This window comes from Botrytis fragariae, assembly GCF_013461495.1.
Source record: "Botrytis fragariae strain BVB16 chromosome Unknown tig00000006, whole genome shotgun sequence".
NCBI classification, from domain to species: Eukaryota; Fungi; Ascomycota; class Leotiomycetes; order Helotiales; family Sclerotiniaceae; genus Botrytis; species Botrytis fragariae.
This window is the reverse complement of record NW_023500988.1, coordinates 245,726-267,417: the sequence shown is the minus strand read 5'-3', so window position 1 is coordinate 267,417 and position 21,692 is coordinate 245,726. Positions and strand designations below refer to the sequence as shown.

The window sequence follows — 21,692 nt, the reverse complement described above, 5'->3', positions numbered from 1 at the left end:
GATATTGTATACTTACTTACTTACTTATCAACACGTAAGTTTTGATTTAGATGGAATGTGAGCTCGGAAAGCATCAAGAAAATCAATGAAAAACAAGCAGGCAAAGAAGCAACAAGAAACAATCTCAGAAATGAGATGATCTAACCCACCTATTCCCCATCAAATCATCGCCGCACTTACCTACATACTACCTGCCTACTTACTCAAAATTCCTTGGATCATAAGGCTCCCAAGCCTCCTCATCCTCATCCTCGAAATCCTGCTGATGCCCTCTCTCTTCTATTTCCCTCCTCGCACCCCCCACCCCACTCATAAATCCCTCCCTCTCCCTCGCAAACTCCAACCTCGCCCTATCCAACCTCTCACTCGCCCTTGGTCTCTCCTCCATCCATTCCCTCAACGGCGTACTATACTGCGCCATCGCATTATGCGCATCATCCAACTGCATCGTGACGCTTTCCTGCATCGCAAGTGCAAGATCAATTGATTCCTGATTGTCCGATCGGACTGCGTGTTGAAGTTCCTGGAAGGCGAGTTGAACGTTACGTTCTGCGTCGTGTTTGACAACGTTGGCTTCGTAGGATAAACGCGCTTGGTTAATTATTCTGGTGTCGAGAGATCGAAGGGCGGAGAGCGCGTTAGTGTAAGTTGCTTCGGCATGTTGCATTGCTGCAGAGGTGCTTGACGAGGAACTGGAAATTCGGGGAGGGGTTGAGCGGAGATGATCTATTGGGGGGGAATGATATCTATGGGGAGGTGGTGAGGGGAATCTTCTTGGAGGAGAAGACTGTCTTCTCGACGCTGGTCTTCCGACTGGAGAACGATGGCGGGGAGGCGCAGGAGTACTGAAATTTCCCGGCACATCAAGTGGCATGGGTTCGAGCTCCTCTCCAACAATCCCCTCAAGATGATCAATTTCATTCCCACCTCCATAATCCGCCTGAGCTTGCATCATCTGTTCTCTTTCCTCGGCAGCTCTATCTCTAACACGTCTCGCGGCGTTATTCATCTGTCTAATCCGATCTCTTGCCGCTTCTCTTACGCCACCAGAAATGTTGCGAATTTCCTCGCGACAAATGGGGCAGGTAGTATGGTCGGCGTCAAGCCAACGTTGAACACATTCTCGATCAAAAACGTGATTGCACGCAGTTTTAACAGGTTCTCCGTTGTCTCCACCACCGAAATTGTCTTGACAGATTGCACAGATGCGTTGGTCTGCTGGGAGAGAACTCACATTGACTCTGGTTAATTGTGGTGGCATCTTGGACAATGTGAAGTGGGGTGTCAAGCAAATAGAGTTGTGTTGAATTAATAGCTGTAATTTCTGTGATTGTAAGTGCTGGTACGTAAGTTAATTTAACTGAACATTGTATCCATTGCACTCGGCATTTGACACGTTTCAAAGACATTGTTCTGGACTTGAGCTCGACCTATTCTTGGAAAGGGTACTTGAATATATGAGCCGCTCCAGAAAGTCTCAATTTCAGGCGGGTATCAAAAGAATTGTAATTTGAAACACTTGAACAACAGCGTGGAAACCAGGGGATACTTCGATAAACAGAACAAAGAAATCAATTGCCGTCCTGTCATTGTTCATTGAAACAAAGAAATAACCGGCTTCACAAGCACATTGTGGAATACATTCATTAAATCTCGAAACTTCTGAATTGAGCTAATCGCTTAGAAATAAGTGAGATGCTCTTGAGGTGCACAAACATGGTATCTTCTCAAAGAAATCAAGTACCAAAACCCCCTTCCAGTGCAATTCACCGTTGACTTGCTTGTCCGAAAGCTGTGTGTGCAGGTTTCCCAAAAGAAAAGATGAGATGGAAAAAACACATCTCCAAGCAAAACCTCTATGCCAGTGTAGTAAACATCTTGAAGTTGACAGCATTTCCATGCAGCTGCGCACGAGAGATCATTAATAAAAATGTCTCAAGCCTTGCCATTTGTATATATCCCCACAACACCGAATCGTGATATCCCATTCCCCAGAATTGCATTTATCGTAATATCGTTGTGCTGCATATAACCTTTTAAGAAGTTATGAAATTTATTGCATTTGTTGCGAATAATACTGTGATTGTCAGGTTCGGGCTACTAGATTAGGCGATGGCCCAAAAAGATCAGAAATATCCAAGGCTGGATCTATGAAACCATTCTGATATTGTTGAAATCCATGACTTGGCCCACCATGACCATTCATTTGAGGACCAGATGAACTTGAATGACCAGCCAATTGTGCATCATGTTCTCGTAGTAGAGGATCTAATGTAGATTGCATCTCTGGTGATTCTTGATGTTCGAGTTTTATCGGCATCTGGGGGAGCCGAGGTTCAGTAGTATAATTTTGCGCACTGGCAACCATCGAATCTGCGAACGGTTCAGACTCAGCATCTAAGTCTGGAGATGATGGTTGTAAGGGAGGAGGAGGTTGTTGACGTCGTGGATTTTCGACACGGTGGAAAGACTTTTCATGTCGTATGACGACATCCCTAGATAAGAAATTAGTCAACATGATCTTCTGCAACGAACATCACAGTCGCGCAATATTCAACATACTTTCGCGCGTATCTACGACCGCATAGTTTGCAAGGGAATGGTTTTTCCTGGGTATCTAGAGGTTGAACTCATATCAACAAAGGAACTTGCATGACTCGCACGATCGATTGTACTCACGACCACGTTCATGCCTTGAACAATGCTCACTTCTCTTGAACACTCTCTGACATACCGAGCAAGTGTAGATACGTGGCTGCTTCTGGACTCGGTTGGCCCTACTGGTGGTAGTACTATGCTGTCTCGAATTCATGATTCAATCGAGGGTGAGATAGAGTAAATGATCGATGACTGTATTATCGGAACGAACCCAGGAAAAGATGGTGAATGCCAGATGAAATGGATACCAGTCAGAGAGTAATACTGAAGACAAGGGATATATGACAAATGAGTAATTGTCTATCAAGGTAAAGCTACGTTGTTGTGAGGTTTGATATGTATCTTGTTGACAGTAGTAGGTAGGTAAGAGTTGAAGGTTAATCGGTACACTCAGAAAGAACGGTTAACCTTAGCGGGGTAGATAAGAGACTAATCCACTTTTGGCAACAGGTATTTTTTTGTGGTTTTTCACAATGGTACTCTGATCAATTGGGATTCAATGATAATCTGGCGGGGACAACAAGCACAGCACAGACTTTTCTCATGTGAGTCCTCTGTACTGGTGTATAAAAATGGAAAGTCATTCTACCATTTGATATATGTTCCCGTATTTCCTGATTTTATTTATCCGCAATTGGTAATAATACTGAAATACACACTTCGAATATACCGGTACATACCGATACACTTACGCTTTGAAGCAATGAACATCTCGGTTTCCGTATTCTTTTCACATCACATTGCTTATCGGGCGAGTTTTAATCGCGGCAAGCGCAGTTCCTAGATACTTGGAAAACAGTCATAAACACCCAACGATTCTATTGGGATCTTTTCGGCAGAACTTATCGGATCTGGCATAACCAATTGAATTACTCACATCCAAAACACGTGCTCACAGACTTTAATAGCACGATACGATACGATACAATTCGATCTAATGTCTACCTGACTAGTAGGTCGCTCTATATGATTGAACCCAGCCCAACCAGTTCGATACATTTCAATGCAGTTCATTCCACCTTAGGGCATTGGCGATAAGGAGATACTGCAAGATCAGCAGTCGCGGAGATGATTTCAACTCGAACTATGATACCCATACGTATTTATAATAAATACTATTGAACGCTTGTGGCTTTCCTTCACACGGGCAGGAATTTCAAGGTTTGAGAATACGGCCATACATCGGTAAAGATTTTTATCAGAGCACAATGCACATAATCGCATTGGCTCCGAAATGAGATGATGCCAAGAAATCTAAAAGACCCTCAAGGTTCTAGAAATTTGGTCGACGACGACGTAAAAGATCTGATGAATGAAGATTTTCACCTTGGCGCTCTCCAAAAGAACTTCTAGCATGTTTCATACCTGCGAAAGAAACAAAATAGGGCCTTTCATGCCTTCTGGAAGCACCAAGTTCATCGATATTCACGACCCCTTTTCAGCATCGATTTTTTCTTTCTTGGCAATTACGTTTCACGACGTTGACCCAAATTATAATGAGCATTGGCAAATGCTTCAAGATTCGGACAAATTACAAATGATATGCCACTGTCGATGACTGTGCCTAGATGCCAAGTGATATTGATAGACAGATCCACCAAGACGGCATATTCGACGATCCATACCCGTGTTTCTTCAGTATAAGTATTTAGCTATGTTCTCTCGTTGAGTGCCTAACTTGGCTTGATCCATCTCTGTTCATTTTTTTTGGAAACCTATAAACCAAGCAATAATGTATTCTAGAGACATTCTCCCAACTTTGGCCATTGCCACTGGTGCCTTGGCTCAAGAAACAATATATGTAAGTACAGAGTGATGGCAATAGCTATGACCATAAGCTAATGAACCCTTAGACCTACACCGCCGATACAATCACTACATTGGACTTGTACAATGTTAGCAATGCCTCACCATTCCAAGTCTACAATGAATCCTTCACTTCAATCCTTGGAGACGCGCCAGCCATTAGCAATATCCTAAACTCTTCTTTCCCTCAATTCCATGAAGCCGCCATCTTTTTCGATGAATCAACTCTATTCGTCACGAGTAACCAATTTGCCTCAAATACCAGTTCTCCTGCCACTAACAACAAGGATATTTCCATCACTCGTTTAGATAAATCCGGTGATTCATGGTCGGCTACAACTATTAAACCAGAAGGAACCCTTACTCTCGCAAACGGAGGAGCAAAATACAACGATGGTCTCGTAATCTGCGACCAAGGATCCATGACCGCACCCGGTGGTCTTGTCTTCATGAATGCTACAGCTCCCTATACCACCACGACCCTCATCAATAACTACTATGGCGTTGAATTTAACTCGCCCAACGATGTCCACGTGACAAGCGACGGAGCCCTATGGTTCACAGATCCATCATACGGTTCATGGCAAGGAATCCGTGCTCAACCCTTACTTCCACCTCAAGTCTACCGCTACATGCCAGGCACAAATGACATCCGTGTCGTTGCAGATGGCATCCAAGAACCAAATGGTATCACATTTAGTCCTGATGAAAAAACCGCATACATCACCGACGGAGCCGGCAATTCCACTGCCCCTACTGCCCCAAGAGCTATCTACGCATACGATGTCATCACTCGCGGAGGTGAACCAGCTCTTGCTAACAAAAGAATGTTCGCAGTACCACAATCAGGTCTTCCAGATGGAATCAAAACTGATGAGGCAGGAAATGTATATGCAGGATGTGGAGATGGAGTCAATGTTTGGAACGAGGGAGGTGTGTTGCTCGGCAAAATTGCAGTAGCCGGTGGTTCCGCGAACTTCATTCTCGGAAATGAGGGAGATAAAATGCAAGTGTGGTTATTGAATGAGAACAAACTTTGGCAAGCCAGTTTGGGTTTGGTTAATGGTGTGGATGGTATTGATTCCGCGATGAATGGTACAGTCAGGAGATAATTTGGGAACTTGTACGATTGTGAATTGTGGGATTATGAAGGAATGATAGCATGGTTTGAAAATGTAATTTTAACAAAAATTAAGTTGCGGGTGTAGATACTCGGGTATAGTCATGTATATTATTAGGTAGGTAGGTCAGTATGAACAAAATACCTACTAATCCACCATATACTTTCCATGCATATATCCCCTCCATCCGATGCATGACATGCATACATACATACATGAATCCATCTATAAGCAAACACACTTCCTCAAATCACCAACCAACCAATCCCCAATCCACCCCGCCGTCTCCCGCGCCTCTCGCGTCTCAACCCCGAGTCCCACGACATTTTACCTCTTACATTATTTGTGGAGAGAACACAGGTGGTCCGGGACGTGGGTGGTGTGGATGGTGTGGGGTGGGGTTCACCCACCAGCATTTAGTATATCTTGGGCACGCAATCCGTTCGTACATAATAATTCCCTAGTCGATGATTATCTTTTGTTTTGTTTTTCCAACCCCACCTCCGTCGATTATCATCCCACCATCAATCATATCGTGTCTTTGCTTCGACCCACCATTATCCATATCTACGGTGTACTAGGTAGGTGATAGAGCTGTAGCTACCCCGCACTTAGCTTCATTTCTGGGAGGGGGTCTGATGGTTTTGGTTTTGGGGGAGGGATGGAGGGAGGGATGGAGCGATGGACGGATCGTTGCATGTTGGATACTTACTAGGTAGGTCTGAGTACCCCATGCCAAGGAGGAATAATAAATGTATTTCTGATCTGATATCTGCGTATATGTATGTATGTATGTATGTATGTATGTATGTATGTTCTTGGGATTTTATTTATCCTCGATATGTTCGATGAAAATAACGTAGGAAAGGGGAAAATATCACATACTCTATGTGCGAGAAAAGGACAGCGAGAATCGAAGACTTTGATAAATTAGTTAATGGTAATTCTATTCCGTGATATTTTAACCATAAATAATGTATGTACGTGTAGGTGTGTATTTAATGGTTGATCGCGAGTGGGATCTCGGCTTTTCTTTACGTAGGTATGTATGTAAATTTTGAAAGTATAATTTTACATCGATTTATAGGGAGAGGATTTTAGTTTCGCTCATTAGTTCCGAATTGCTTTTGTTTTTTGGTAAGGCGTAGGGATGTACATGTGATATCACGTGAGTGACACGAATTGAATAAACGTGATTTGATATTGGAAGGGAGGAATCGTGTAGATACGTTTACTTATGTATTCAAGTTATTTGTGTGATATATCTCGACAGTGTGATTAGGAATGAAAATATGGTTTGGGGTGAGGTGGTTTGAGTCGTTTAGGTATTGGGGGGAGAACGAAAAAATGAATGAAATGATATGTGAGATATCTATATGTAAATAGTTACTGAATATACTCACTCAAACTTAGATAAAGCGAGATTAAGGAAAAATAACATTCATTTTTCTTCTTTCTGTTCGGATGCTTCGTTTTTGCTAGCAAGCGGCTGTGAGTACTGGTAATGATTTGTTACTGCAACGAAATTGGATCTTGTATTGGCGATATTGTCTTGTAGGAAGTTTAAAATTAGACCTGATTGTTTAAATCATTCTTTACTGCGAGAACGAAGCAGTCCTAAATTATAGCCGAAAGATTTAACTTGATTTCTTGTCATCTGGAGAGTGGATTGCAATGTTTAGTTGAGTCATTGAATAATCGAGTGCTGATGTGCGATTTGCAGAAGGCAATATCGTGATGATTTGATTAGATGACATCATTTGAATTCAACGAATCCAACTGTGATCGCGTCACTTTGCATTTAGTACATTTAGAAAATTAAAGTAAAACCCTGAGTATGTCTAAAACAGCAATCAAGACTTGGAAGTAGGCTTCATATACTACCCCGTTTTAGTTCCGCATTGCAAGTAGTCTACTAACTCTGACTTGGAATGCTTTGGAAATTAGACGGTATGTTATTGTGTATGGCGGGTCGAGGTGTACTCTTCGACTTCAAATGTATGGGTGAGAAAGGAGATGAAGGTTACACTACAGGAGAGCTGTGAGGTTTGTAATGCTGGTGTTTAATTTTGTTTTCCTGGGTTGATGGCAATCACGGTGTATCTTAGTTCATTGGTGATGACTGGATGAGAGGCAAAAATTTAAGACTGCAGAGATGTTTTAATGTCATTTCCATTTTACAATAACCGAATAAATGATAAAATTTATTTATGAGAAATACTCATGTCTGCGTAGTATGTATGAAAAATGATGTTTGCTAGTTGAACGAGCTGCAAGAAATTTTTTCTGTTCAACTGTTGATCTCCACCAACAAGATATTTTCCTGTGTCCGGATTTGCAAGGAGGGCGTGATATATGCAAATTATGGCACAGGTATTCCACTTATTGATACAGATTTTATGATACAATCGATCGCAGATTGAAGTCTGAAGACCGTGAGAGGATTGTCTACAGCTGGAATAGGAAAGGTTTCGAGTCATTTCTCTGTGCTGGGCTGCTGATTCTACAATCTCGCTCCAGTACTATACTTCTATACTTACGACTAACAACCAATTGCTCAAATAACAAGACAATTGCCTGCAGGTGCGTGGTTATCAATTTACTTTATATGTAAGCTGACAATTAAAAAGAGAAATCCATGCAGAATTCGAATGTTGTCACTAAACTATTATGCAGTTGGTATGCAACAGATAGTCTTAGAAACTATGTTACCACTGCTGCAAGCGATTATCTCGCTTCTCAGCGTTTGAGTTCTGTCATAGTTTTATTTTGAATCCCTTCGGAGGCCTGAAAATCCTGGCATTTTTGACTGAAGAAGACATACCACAAGCTTCATGTAACACAAGGAAGATTAAAGCTCTTCAAATCCTGTGCTCCAAATCAATCTCTATCGATAGATGAATTGTCTAAAGTCGACTAATGCTTGTGTGTATGGGAAAGCTCAACACCAACATTTGTTAAAGTATTGGATTACTGCGTGTCTCGGAGTTAAACCAACCACGGAGTGGGAAATGTATCGTAATTCAACTACGACTCATAAATGGCCCCATTATTGAACTCAACAGCTATTAAATGCAATATTTTGCAATTGCTGGGAATGCCCTTAAGGAATCGTTTTTGCTTATGAGATTATCATCATGATTTCACGGGACCTAATCTGTTGCTTTTGACTTTTGCAGCGATCAGCTTGGTGCGTCTCCTTAAAACTATTGATTTTATAAATCCTCGTACTAATAAGTAGACAACATAGTACCCAGAAGCCACGGTGATAAACAGTTTCTGTTTTCACCCTCTACGAAAATTTGCAGGTCCGATTTTATGGAGATCAAGTCGATTACTCTACATAATCTCTCTAGTGCGAGGTAACCTTGTACTAGACCAGATGAAAATCCACGAAAATTATGGCGATGTATTTCGTTTGGCTCCAAATGAAATATCTTTCACGAAGGAAGAAGCTTGGAATGATATTTATGTACATCGACCGGGTCATGCAGATCCTACTAAGAATCCTGTATGGTACAAAGGTAGAAGTGATGTATTTCAATACATTGAAAGGAAATTTACTAATGTTGTCTAAAGCACTGGATGAGATGCCTCAGAATATTGTTACGTCTCTTGACACGGAGAGGCATGCTCGATTTCGAAAAGCGCTCAGTACCTCATTTACCGAGACTAGTCTGCGAAATCAAAGTCCTCTGATTGAGTCTTTCACAGACTTACTTATTGATCGCTTGAATAATTTAGTCATAGATTCCACACCCCAAGAAAATAGCACAATCATAGATATCTTCCAATGAGCTAGTTAGTTCACGGTTGATGTCGTTGGCGAACTTGCGCTAGGCGAGTCTTTTGGTTGTTCAGCAAACAGCGAACTTCATCTCTGGGTCAACACCTTAAATAACTTTCTGAAAGGAATGGTATATGCAGCGGCTACAAGATGGTATCCATTGATCGAGACTATGGCATTCAAATTACTCCCAAAAAGCGTGATGGAGACGCAAAGAAAGCATTCCGAGTTCGCGAATGATCGAATCAATAAACGTCTGAACCTGAAAAAGCAGAAGCCAGAATTTGTTGCCTCGTTCATGAAGGATAATGTGGATCTCTAAAAGATTCTTTTGAGGGAAACTCAGCTGAACTTGGCTATTCTTTTGGTATTCTTTTGGTGGCTGGAACAGATGCAACCGCAACATCGATTTCAGGAACGTTACTTTACCTGGCTCAGAACCTAGAAAAATTGGACACACTTGTCTCCTAAATTCGAAAGACCTTTCCCAGGGAGGATGACATCAAAATCGCGACACTATGCCATCTTCCATACCTCAATGCGGTAATAAATGAAGGATTGAGACTTAAAAATCCCGTCCCCGGTGGTCTTCCTCGAATTGTTCCCCAGGTGATGATATATATGCCGAAACATTTTTACCCGCAGGGGTAAGCATTCGTGAATCAACCCTCTATTCTGATATCGCTGACCATTTTAGACAAGTATATCCGTCCGACCCTACGCCATGAGTCGCTCTGAGAAATATTTCTCTTCTCCAAACGAATTTCACCTAGAACGCTTGCTTCCGACAGGAACTCGACCATCTGGAATCAATAATAATCATCTTTCAGTGAGCCAAGCTTTCAGCGTTGGTCACTCTAACTGTATTGGTAAAAATATGGCCTGGGCAGAAAATCGACTTGTTATCGCTGGGCTTTTATGGTCATTCGATGTGGCTGAAACTGGGAAAAGAATGGATTGGACGAAGTTGAAGACATTGATGATTATCCAGAAAGAGCCGATCATGCTCAAAATTAAAATTCGAGAGGGGATTAGTGAGCTTAGGAAAGCGACGTGGTATAGTTTGACGGATTTGGTAGAAGTTCTGCTAGAGAATCGCTCGTACTCATTCAAATGCTCTCCAATGACATATTACTGGTATCTAGTTTCTGTCATAGCATAGTTAATATGATACCACGTGGTCTCCATTAGGGGTTATGCCAAATATTCTGTATACTGAAGTGTGACTACGTAACGATGCCCTTCGCCCTGCAACATGTTTTTAAAGGCGATAAGCAGCAATTTTGGTTCTCCAGTAACAATACTTGATTATATATTACTTATTTTCGCCATTCAATTTGTATTCTTTCTTTGGGCAACCTTTTCGTTGGTCTTATTTCGTGCGCCGCTTGGAAAATCTGATTTCAGATAGGAAAGTTTCATGTTGACTTATCTGCTGACCAGATTCTCTTTACCCCGTAGATACGGATAGTAGCTTCTTTTGATAATTAATTAATCTCCTGGAGCGTATAGAATGCTGTCTCCATATTCAACAGTCCAACCTGGAAGATTTCATCTATCCACCACATATCCTTCACGTTCTCCAACTCGGACCAGTCAAAGACATCCCGTTTCAGGGTTTCAGCTATCCACGATCTCTCATCCTCTGTAGTTGCTGCGCAGCCGGCCATAACAAGAGTCCATACTCTTAGACTATTCACCTTAGCATTCCATACGTCGCCATCGCTCTCCAGTAATCGACGCAGCTTGGTGATAAGCACGTTAGTCAACACAGGTGCGACGCCAAACCATCTTCTTGTCTGCGCTATGAACAGAAGCCCACCAATCCTACACAAGTCTTCGATCTCATGCTTTATGTCTTTCTGTGTAGTTAAAAGTCTCGACAAGATTGGATAGACGCACAGGCCAGCAAAGTTTTGGTCTCCCCAAAGAAATTGAGCATCTTTTGATAAGTTTCTCTTTTGATTCTCACGAGCTATCGTGACTGTGAGGATACTCAACTGTCTCATGATATCAAGAATCTCCACAGAAACGAAAGACGTGATAGCAGAGTGCTCACAGATGCTAACAAAACAAGCTTCGCCGTCAGCTTGATACCTTAGAAGATAAGGATTCGTAAGATATTGAACAGGTGGAGGAGAAAGAGGCACTATGTCTAGGTCGCTAGACATATTATGTTCGATCCAGAACAAAGAGAGCCGTATTGATGGGATGTTTTCGATACTTGATAGTCCGCCTCGCAAACTCAGTATTTTATAGAAGCCGGTCTGGTGGATCTTCCACCTCTCCGAATTAGAGAGAAGATGCTAATAAACTTAGTAGATACTTTATCAAAATTGCGGAACGACTTACGTCGTGGCACATGAACTACACTGAGTTAGAATCATCAAAAGACAAATAAAGGTATATCATGATGGAAAACGCACGCCAAGTATAGCTCCCAGAATCCCATCTGAATTTTCCACCTCAAAATGTGCCAATCTCCGATTTACGGATCTGATAGCAGAGAGATGATACATCATCGAATCACGATCCTCCTCTCGATTTCCTTTAAGAGCATTAAGATGTAGGGCGACATTAGCCAGAACCAAGTGCATTGCCGCGGAATCGTTGGTACCAAGCGGAAACCAGAAGTCTCTGAATGGCTGGAAACATTGTGCTGGATCCCAGACTGGAGGAGAATTAATAACTAAATTGACCAACCTGGAAAAGCTTACTGTGATACACCAACTCATGTTCTTGGGTATCCATCTTAACTGGCCATGCTTGAAAGGGATTCACACGGCCATTACCCAGTAGAATCATCGAATTGGTTTGCAAGCCCATTAGTACTCCGCTTTTAACATCTGCTTCTGATTCCGCGTCTAACCTCTCTCTATTCGTATGTGAGATGGACATTTGCAGTGGTGACGCACCCACAAAAGACCTTGGCGCAATGTTTTTCAGATCATTTGCCCTTTTTGGTCGATTTTGTTTCATGAATGGACGCATCACATGTCTTCGCACTAGGGTCTTCGTCTCCTGTTTCCCTTTTGCTGAACAAGAAGGAGTCGAGGTTATAAAAGTGTACTTCCCATCTTCGGGCAGAGTATTGGTTGTCATTTTTTTCCGGATTTCGAGACGCCTCGAATTCACAATTTTTGCATTTACACACTCACCCGGTGGGTAGCGCCATTGTGACTTTATAGTCTCTGGCAGCTGCAACATTGTACATTACATTCGAGGCTGAGATTATACTAGGACATTTCAATTTCGTCTGTCATAGAATATGATGATGGCGATGCAGGAGTTGTTTTGGAATATGCTGACATTGAATGGTTCGATTACAAACCCGATCTAGCTGGTTTAAGGCAATGGCCCCCTGCTTCTCAGGTGGGATTTATGTGGAGATGTGCCAAGACCTCTGTGTTCGTTACTAATCGATATCAGACCTTGAACTGTTGCCTGCAATGCAATCGGAGACTCATTCTTTTTTGGCATGATCAACGACTTTGCAGGATTGAAGACACACCAACATGATGTGGTAATTAAGTTCGATCCTGTATGTTGGCCAAATAAGATAATCGTACGGAGTCAATATGATGAGTTCGGGAGTTCCGTGGTAGGGCAAACAAACTATTGCACCGTTCGCTGACCGATCTCAAGCTTCCATTTATCTTGTGGTTACACGATGTCTGTTCCTAAAATATAAGAGCTTCGATCCTAAAACTTTAGGACGGAAGACATGCAATATCTCCCTTTCATGACCGTTTCCCCGAAAATCGCACAGAAACAATGGTCACGGGCTACAAATCCAACGGAGCACAGAAAAATTGGTGTGCACAGGCAATCGCTATATCTGATTCATGGGAGCACTAGAAACTATATACGGATAGTCATTGCAGAGAATATATGTGTTGAAATTGAACTCATCACTTAAGCAACCTGGCCCTTCGTCTGGCGAATACCAATAACCTTGATGTCCCGCCACAATAAGACCGCCGCTAAACCGATAACCCAGACAACGGTACCAGCAATTAACAATCCTCTCTGTGCGTCACTATAGGCGTGCTGAATTGCAAGCCGCTCAGTTGTTCCTGGAGGGAACGACAACTGCGTCGGTAAGGACTCATATATTAGGAGTAGATCTGCTTGGTCTATATCAGGAAGATTTGCAGAAAGCTTGCTGGGCAATATACCCTGCCAAATAGCAGCCGAAATAGTCAGACCAATAGCGGAACCGATGTTTCCAAACATGCCTAGCACAGCCAGACTGATGGCGAAATATTGCTGCTCCGCGGCGGCGGCCATGATGGCGATTTCGGCACAGATGACCAGGACTCCCTCTGCAAACGAAATGAAGATCATGCACATGAAGATATACCCAATTTTCTGGTCAGGCTGACGAAAGTGAATCAGGAGCGACATGCCGAGGATTGTCAGAGGAACGCCAAAACAGAGTGCAATGGGCTTGTAACGCCCGGTAAAGCTGATGATACCGCCAGTAACGAGTGCAAGCAGCACCCCGCCTACAGTGTACGTCTGCATGACATAACTGGCCTCGGTAATACTCAGGTTGTTCACGACTTGTAGAAAAGAGGTGAAATAGCTGGCCCAACAGGAGTAACTGATGAAGAGCGTAAAGGAGAGGAGGCAAGCACCAAAGACTGTACGGTCTTTGAGGAGAGACCATGGAATGAACGATATTGGGGCGAAGAACTTCTCCCATATGGCGAAAGCGATGATCAATACGACTCCGAAGACTAAGAAGCATATAATAAGAGAAGATCCCCACCCTTTTGCTTCAATGGTGTAAAGGTTGAATGGCAATAGAAAGAAGGCGACTCCAGCAGATATCAGAATGAGACCGACAGCATCGAACTCGCGGCAGTAATAAATGACAGACTGCCAAGTTGTGCGTCCGCTATCATTCTTTTGTATAAGATCAAGCTTCTTAGCTTTGAAAAATTGCCACATGAAAAGGCCAGAAAGCGGAAAGGTCACAAGCGGAACGAGAATAGCGAAAGTTCCATAGGCCCAGCGCCAGCCAGGTCCATTCAAAAAGGCTGTTGATATCGGCCCACTTAGCCAGCAAGTGATCAAATTTGGGGAACTGACAAATGCTTGCATCAGACCTCGATGCCGTAGCGAGGATGTATCTGCGACGAAGACACTCAGACTGTATCCTATACCGTTTATTCCAACTGTGTAGAATACTTGAGATGCAGCGTATGCCTCAACATTGTTACAACTGGCTGACATAGCAAGGCCAACGGTGGACAGCACGGCGCAGAGAATATATCCCTGAGGGCGACCAAAAATATCCAGAACTTTCGCAATGCTTAGATTGGTTACTCCGCCAATAACAGCGCTCAAAATGCTTGTAGTAGGCGTGAGAGAGTGGAAAGCGAAGTCAGACGTGATGTATGGAAGAAGAGAGCCACTGACGCCAGACACAAGACCTTGAACAAAGTAGGTGATCCAGATCAAAATGTAGGCAATGACGAGCCAGGTCCTTGACCATGTCATAGTTACGGCCTCAATCTCCTGGACGCCTTGTTGTAATGTTTTGTCTACATGTTCATGGGAATCGACGACAACGGCATTCTGGCTAATCTCAACTCTTTTAAGATCTACCCCAGTACAAGCTTCATGTTGGGGTATCATAATTGTCTTGTGTGGAACTTTTGACAGACTTATGATGCATGAACGACGAGCGGTCCGAGGCCGATATAAGAAGCAGGCGGAGACCCCTTATGAGTTAAGTTGAGCAACAAACAGAGCTGTTGCTTGTTTTATTACATCCTGAAAATTATGGGAAGATATAGAGATATTTTCTGGTAGCGATGCAAAAAGTCTTTAGCTTGCATACTCAAAATCATACTTGCGCTAATATGCTCATTTTCTGTACAGGGGCTTCTAGCCGGAGAACACTATCTGATGATGAATACAACAGCAATGGATGAAATTCGCATTTCCGTCAATCTCTTCGAAGCGTTTTTAAACAGAGCAACAATGCAACATTTCAAATATTTCTGTTTCTATACCTAGGTATTATTACAAAGTTAGAGACCAAGCTAATGCTGGATTTCTGAAGACTTTCACGTTGCAATTGCCGATTACTTTTCACTAAGCAACTATCCACTACCCCGACGCTCATGTGAAGTGGCACACCGGAGATAAATCTTATTACCTGATAAAACCGACTGGAAATTGAGGCATGAGCAAGTTTGAGGAAGTTTGTAAGTACAAATTCGTATTAGCCGCCCCTTGGCAACTAATCAAATTCCTTCCTTTCTCTGCGCCCCACATAAGCTGCTCAAATGGCACCTTTTGCGGTCAAGGAGGATAGAACGCAACGGAGTATGGGATTTATACGAATTTGTCAAAGACTCTAGCTTTGCGAAGGCAACAAAAGATTCCCAAAACCAGCTATTCCCGAGAGCCAATTGTTTGGCTTTCCGCACTGATAGCCATCTGATTTGGAAAGGTTGGTTATTTTTTCGACTCAGAAAGTAAGTCTACTTAATTGTCCCTGGTTCATATCATAATTCAGAAATTAGCGGCGGTGTCCTTTGTGACTATTGTCTCCGCTCTCAATTGAGACATTGTGTCGTTGCCCGTAGGAAAGAACGATCAAATCATCACTTGCTTGTTTGAAAGCTCAAAGATTGGGCTTGAAGAGGTGTCTAATACACAAATGCTATAGAATAACTGGTGGGTTTTCCGGAAGCATGCGGGAAAAGCCTCTTGGTAAGTTTCAGTTCTCATCACTATCCCTGGGGCCAATATATCGGCAGCTTAACTTGGATAGTAGGGTAAAGCCGTACGATATAAACTAGATTTTCATGAAGATTAATCCATATACCGACTGCATTTTGATTCAATAGGGACAAATAATTGTCATCAACACTGTCGTTTCAATAATAGACGAGTCCTATGTGAGAATAGTATCTAATTGTTACTCATTGCAGCCAAGTGAAAGGTTGGCCACAGGATAACTAGTCCTCGCAGCACCGTAGTTGAACGTGGTCAGTCGGATACTATGCTCATATGGTCAATCGTCTGCAGAGTACGCTTCGAAATTTTTGACTGATGGGTCCCAATATCATCTATCAGGTGTATTGGAGTTCTGTATTTGTGTTCGATGCTTACCTAGTCTCCCGCTCTTATGTCCAAACTTCTTCTCATCCTGAAATATGTTCACTGCACAATCTGGCTGGACGTAGACCAATTATGGTCTCTTATAACTCCTTGACGAACGAACAGACGCAAGCATAGAGGTATGTCAAAATCTATGTGGAGAGTCATGGAATGTCGCCATTGAGAATGATATACGATCTGGTTCGGTTACAGTTGGAATATTCACGATTTGGTAAATAGTTTCCGTGCCAAATTTGCAGAAGATTCTAGATTTCATGATAATATTTAAACGCGGGATTTACCAGCTTTTGATCGATCCTCAAAATGAAATGAATAGTCAGTGGTATTGATGTCTTGTATGGCTTAAGAGAGATCATTACTTGTTTTCCAGTGCAGATAAAAGAGTGACATCTTCTCAACTTTCGTGCGTCCACTGACAAAGGATGGTAATTTTGAATTTGTAATAATAAAATACCCCACCGGGTGAACTTTAAGAAGCGGCTTGCGAAAGGGTAACTCGGGCCAGGCGGGAACCCGCACGACAATACTCGGTTCATTTCGTGATTCCCATGTCATTTTTCGCGATTTCCAATTGTCAAAACTAATTTTCAGAAATGAGAAGCCTATGAAACCATGGATCCGCATTGGTAGCTTTACGGCAGTACAAGAGCCTGCAAGCCGAGGGGTAGAGCGGGCGGGCCGGTGACAGATTTGGCATCTGGGTATATTTAGATCTTCACATCCAATTCGTCGAATCATTTGGATTATTCAAAGCATAAAATATTGAGATGACTCAATATCCACCTTCTCGAGCTTTTCGAACATCCGAAAAGTTGGAAGTTTGAGCTAAGAAGGCCGGATTGAGCTTGAGATTGACTGGCGATGTACGGGAATTTTGAATATTCATGTTGACAGATGTCGAGCTACATCATAAGGTCCCAAAATACTACTTTGATATCCACTTCAAGATTTTTGAGCGTGAACTCAAGCAAGTTTAGCAACGATCACTTTGATCGTACAAAGTGATTGGTTTGACTTATGTGTCACTGCGGGATTTCCAAAACTGTTACCTAGAGTTCATCTATGCAAAGATTTTCAAGGCTACCACCTGCCATGATGGAACTTTTTGATAGCTACCCCAAGTGAGGCTATTTCTAGTTCTGAAATATATAATAAGCACGCTCGGGAAGCGTTTGACAGATATCAATTTCGATATTACAGCTTCAAGTCTTGTTCTTGCGCATTGACTACGATCCATCATACACTCAAGTCGTACGAACCCTTTCAAAGAGATACATTCTTAGCCACAGAGTCTGGCTTGGGATATAAATCTAATTGTTTGTTCTGTGCAAAGGTACCGTTATGTGGTTCAAAAAATCTTCCATCACGGAGAAGTGTTCCACGATGACATCTACCGCTAATCCTTCCATAACGTTGGTATGCAACGAGATTCTGGATATTATCTTAGATTACGCCCTCAATAAATTCGATGACACAAAGGATCGACATAGCGCGGGTAAGCCCAAGTTTTTGTCAGTTATCGAGAAGTTCGTCAGCAGTGGAACACCGGTGGAAATGTGCCTTCCAGCATTTCCCTTCAAGTCATCAAACAAGGTCCATAAAGTCTTCGGCATTCTACCTGACAAAGCCGAAGAGATTGCTCTTGATCGACTAAACACAATGTGTTTGCGAATTGGAGAAGTGTACCAGCCTGGCGCTAAGTGCACAATCATTTCAGATGGCCTCGTCTATAATGGTTTGTCTAATTACTGATCTTAACCCAAGCTACTGGCTAATTGCATACCAGATCTACTATGTATATCAGATCGCGATACATGGGCATACGGAGAGGCCTTGCGTACAATGTCTATCGACAAAGGCTTCGACCACATTGGCTTCTCTAGAATCCAAGACTTTGTCAATTTTCCATTGCCAGAAAAGCTAGACGAGATCACTTACGTTGCCAATGCCACCAACTTTCGTCTATCTATGATTAATAGATGGGGTAAAGAAAATATCAATATTGAAGATGAGATCGCCAACAACCCGGATACAAAAATGACTTATCTCGGATATCGAAGATTTCTTGAATCGGATTTGCGATATATTTTCCCCCTGGGCAACGGTCGAAGCAACACCAGTTACAAGAAAAATGTGAGATACCTCGCTAAGCAGATGTTGATTCGAGGATATGTAAGTTAAGATACTACGAAGACTAAGCTTCGACTTTGCTAAATTTTCGAAAACAGGCTTTTGCTGGCGCGGTCAAATATGCTTTTCCAAACCATTTACGTCTTTCCATCCATCAGTCAACAGGTGATCATAAGATTTCCATGAGTTTGCTAAATACCAAAACTGGCTTTACGACGCCTTGGCATTGTAGCGTTGCTTTGATGGCGGATGGGGAGTGGATAAGCGCTCCGATGGGGGATTTTAAGGAAAATGATAAATTGGAAGTTGTGTACGAAGATGGCCGTCCCAGCTATTTCAAAGAGAGAAACGTTATCGAGAATCGGGTAGATGACACAAAATCATCAACTAACCTAAAAATATCGAACGTTTTTGAAGGGAACTCTTCCAGGTTCATGGACGACAAAAACGCTGCTTCCGAGAAATTCCAACACCAATCCTCTGTAGTAGTATCAATACTAGCCATTTAGTATCTAGTTAAAAGACAAGATCAAAGTATTCCGGAACTTGGGAGAAACTGTCATTTGCATGTTGGAGCTGGCTTTTCTGATCAATCAATTTATTTAAAAATGTTTCAAATTATCTAGATGGAAAGACAGGAAGAACACAGTGTCTCAGACTATTGGGTACCTCTAGTGTTATGGTGAAGAGTGGAGAGATGATAGTGAGAACTAGTGGTAGTCTAAATTCATGAAACAATTTCAATAAGATACTCAACCAACGAAAATGTGTATTTTGCTCTGCTGTGTCCAATCAGTGTGCAGCCATGCCCTCACAAGAATAACCAAAATGTGTGTGTACTTTATCCAACTATGATTTTCTCAGTTATGTAACAAAAAATGACTCTCTGGCCCATCTGAACCACTTTCCTAATCGTTTTCCCCACGCCCGCAACATGGATTGTTCAATCTTCGCAGTAGGATGTGGCTCGTGGAACACTATCCTACCACCATCAACAGTATTAAGGAATCTAACAGCGGAGCCTCCGGACTCCGCTGCCGTAAATCCAGCGTTCTTCATCGCAGTAACAAAAGTTCTCCAATCTAACGGCTTGGAAGCATGCTCGTTAAATGTAGTGGGAAAAACACGCGAGAGAATTGGTAGACTTGACGGCTTGATGTGGACAGTTTTTTGTGGGCTTTCTGGAGAATGATCATCTTCATTTTTCGGACTATGAGCTCCTAATTGATTGGAGGTCTGTTGCTCAGGTCTTGTCTTGGAATTCTCCTTTGAGCGATTAGAGATGTTCAAAGCTGAATAATCTTCGGTAGCATGAGTGAAAACCGAATTATTATCGACAGCGATTGGTTGTTGAACTGGCTTTTTGGGTTGAAGAATGCTTTCTCTTTGTAGTTTTAGCGCGGAAAGATGCTTTGGAGCACTGTCGTAGGACAGCATATCCATGTCGTGTTCATAGTCCTTTTCGGTCGAGAACTTGTGCTTCTTGAGTATGCTAGCATGAATTACCCGCACGTGGGCCCACAAAGCCGACGCGTTATTTCTGACCTCATCTGATTTACTTAACCACGTTGCATCCCTTTTGCCTTTTGGAAAAGGTGTCAATTCAACAATCTTGAGAAGCTCGCTAAACGCTCGGTTCCTTCCTCTCTTTCTTCGTCTTGGGTCCCTCTCCAAGCTAGGCGCTCTTGGCCTTCTACTCGAGCGGTATCTATGTCTGTAGCTCTAAATAGAGGTCTATGCTGTCTTATTGCCGAAAGTAACTCGTAGGTAGTTGCGAATCCGGATCAATTTTTGAGAATCTGTGGCTCAAGTCGTTGTTTGTCCTCTGCTGTTGTCGTATTCTTATTTAGCCAATCTGTCAAGAATTCAAGCAACATCGGAGCGTCATATCTATTTGAATCTTCGGGATCTGCCATCACCTGAACTAAACACCAGTGAAGAAGATCACCATAGAACATTGCTTTGCCTGTGGGAAATTTGACAAGATTCAATTTAGCGCTGACAATATTGCCTGAATCAAAAATCTTGTAATCTCCAGAAAATCGTTTGGAACTCGAGAGACAGTCGCGGAGCTCTTTGATCCGTTGAAGTTGAATATTGATCAACAATAACTCTAGACAAACAAGAGCCAAGCTGTATTCCTCTGGCATGTCTACACCACAACTGATATTATCCCAAAATTTATTGCGTTAAGCCTGAGCATTTTCAAACTCTAAGACGACCCACGAACATCTCTGTATGGTGGTAAATGCTTTGTAGCAAAGCTTCCAAGCAGATTTGGGAAGAAATCTATCACCAGTACCTTTAAACAGCCATCCTTGTCGAACCAATCTAACACAATATTGCAAATAAACCGGATCGGTTTGGAGAATCCACAGGTGATCTTCAGCCTCGTGGAAAGCTACTCTTGATGCGTATGACTTCGCGATCGTCTTGGCCTCGTGAATGCTCAATGCTTCGGCATAAGCCAGTCGATCTATGACCTGCAGGTTACGAGTACGATATTGAGTGTTGCACTCCGTGCAACCAAAACTGCAGATACCTATGGGTGGACCGTAAAGATCGACATATTTGTCGAGCCCCAAACTGTATGGCTTGGCAGAACCTACAGGCTTTGCTGTCGACACCTTTGGATGAATTATAGACCCTTATCTGGGTTCCGAATTTAGGGGCTGGAAAGATCAGATCTTCTTGTAAGATTGAAATAATGCGATTTGAAGAAAACGGCAAGTAATGTTCCGGGTATAAAAAGACGGTTGTAGAGAATATATCCAATACCCAAAACTCAGGTCTTCCATGAGACGTTTTAGTAAAGTTGTAGAAGACTCAAAGAAAAGAGAAGAGAGCTGAATAGTATAAAGCAGATTAAAATAGATGAGTGAATTTCAAGCGGTCGATGGCGATGCTTGATGAAGAGTACAGCAGAATTGAATGTCAGAAGGGATTCAGGAATTGGATCAATCTGCCTTGTGCCTACAGAACAGCGAATAGATGAGTGACATTTCAAAGCTACCTGATTACAAATTATATTAGATCATTCGAGTATC

At 42.5% G+C, this 21,692-nt stretch overlaps 9 protein-coding genes across 9 annotated transcripts; 2 read left to right on the top strand and 7 right to left on the bottom strand.

Annotated features, from left to right (window-relative positions):
* Positions 1 to 199: 199 nt before the first annotated feature.
* Bfra_001266 (putative snf2 family protein) lies at positions 200 to 1,261 on the bottom strand (the record flags this gene model as incomplete). Its single annotated transcript, XM_037331701.1, has 1 exon — positions 200 to 1,261. One exon carries the CDS (start codon positions 1,259 to 1,261, stop codon positions 200 to 202), a length of 1,062 nt encoding a protein of 353 aa, XP_037195855.1.
* An 825-nt stretch (positions 1,262 to 2,086) lies between these two features.
* Positions 2,087 to 2,732, bottom strand: Bfra_001265 (putative zinc finger protein; the record flags this gene model as incomplete). The annotated part of the gene is made up of 2 exons (XM_037331700.1): positions 2,087 to 2,495; positions 2,710 to 2,732. 2 exons carry the CDS (start codon positions 2,730 to 2,732, stop codon positions 2,087 to 2,089), a joined length of 432 nt encoding a protein of 143 aa, XP_037195854.1.
* Positions 2,733 to 4,124: 1,392 nt separating this feature from the next.
* Bfra_001264 (uncharacterized protein) lies at positions 4,125 to 4,360 on the bottom strand (the record flags this gene model as incomplete). The annotated part of the gene is made up of 2 exons (XM_037331699.1): positions 4,125 to 4,310; positions 4,337 to 4,360. The coding sequence occupies 2 exons, from the start codon at positions 4,358 to 4,360 to the stop codon at positions 4,125 to 4,127; spliced, it is 210 nt and encodes a 69-aa protein (XP_037195853.1).
* A 30-nt stretch (positions 4,361 to 4,390) lies between these two features.
* On the top strand, positions 4,391 to 5,576 carry Bfra_001263 (putative smp-30 gluconolaconase lre-like region protein; the record flags this gene model as incomplete). Its single annotated transcript, XM_037331698.1, has 2 exons — positions 4,391 to 4,459; positions 4,512 to 5,576. 2 exons carry the CDS (start codon positions 4,391 to 4,393, stop codon positions 5,574 to 5,576), a joined length of 1,134 nt encoding a protein of 377 aa, XP_037195852.1.
* A 5,283-nt stretch (positions 5,577 to 10,859) lies between these two features.
* Bfra_001261 (uncharacterized protein) lies at positions 10,860 to 12,474 on the bottom strand (the record flags this gene model as incomplete). Its single annotated transcript, XM_037331697.1, has 3 exons — positions 10,860 to 11,678; positions 11,799 to 12,043; positions 12,090 to 12,474. The coding sequence occupies 3 exons, from the start codon at positions 12,472 to 12,474 to the stop codon at positions 10,860 to 10,862; spliced, it is 1,449 nt and encodes a 482-aa protein (XP_037195851.1).
* Positions 12,475 to 13,287: 813 nt separating this feature from the next.
* Bfra_001259 (putative siderophore iron transporter mirb protein) lies at positions 13,288 to 15,018 on the bottom strand (the record flags this gene model as incomplete). Its single annotated transcript, XM_037331696.1, has 1 exon — positions 13,288 to 15,018. One exon carries the CDS (start codon positions 15,016 to 15,018, stop codon positions 13,288 to 13,290), a length of 1,731 nt encoding a protein of 576 aa, XP_037195850.1.
* A 2,880-nt stretch (positions 15,019 to 17,898) lies between these two features.
* Bfra_001258 (putative transferase family protein) lies at positions 17,899 to 19,154 on the top strand (the record flags this gene model as incomplete). The annotated part of the gene is made up of 3 exons (XM_037331695.1): positions 17,899 to 18,250; positions 18,302 to 18,687; positions 18,744 to 19,154. The coding sequence occupies 3 exons, from the start codon at positions 17,899 to 17,901 to the stop codon at positions 19,152 to 19,154; spliced, it is 1,149 nt and encodes a 382-aa protein (XP_037195849.1).
* Positions 19,155 to 19,509: 355 nt separating this feature from the next.
* Bfra_001257 (uncharacterized protein) lies at positions 19,510 to 20,088 on the bottom strand (the record flags this gene model as incomplete). Its single annotated transcript, XM_037331694.1, has 1 exon — positions 19,510 to 20,088. The coding sequence occupies one exon, from the start codon at positions 20,086 to 20,088 to the stop codon at positions 19,510 to 19,512; it is 579 nt and encodes a 192-aa protein (XP_037195848.1).
* A 341-nt stretch (positions 20,089 to 20,429) lies between these two features.
* On the bottom strand, positions 20,430 to 20,795 carry Bfra_001256 (uncharacterized protein; the record flags this gene model as incomplete). Its single annotated transcript, XM_037331693.1, has 1 exon — positions 20,430 to 20,795. One exon carries the CDS (start codon positions 20,793 to 20,795, stop codon positions 20,430 to 20,432), a length of 366 nt encoding a protein of 121 aa, XP_037195847.1.
* Between the last annotated feature and the right edge of the window lie 897 nt (positions 20,796 to 21,692).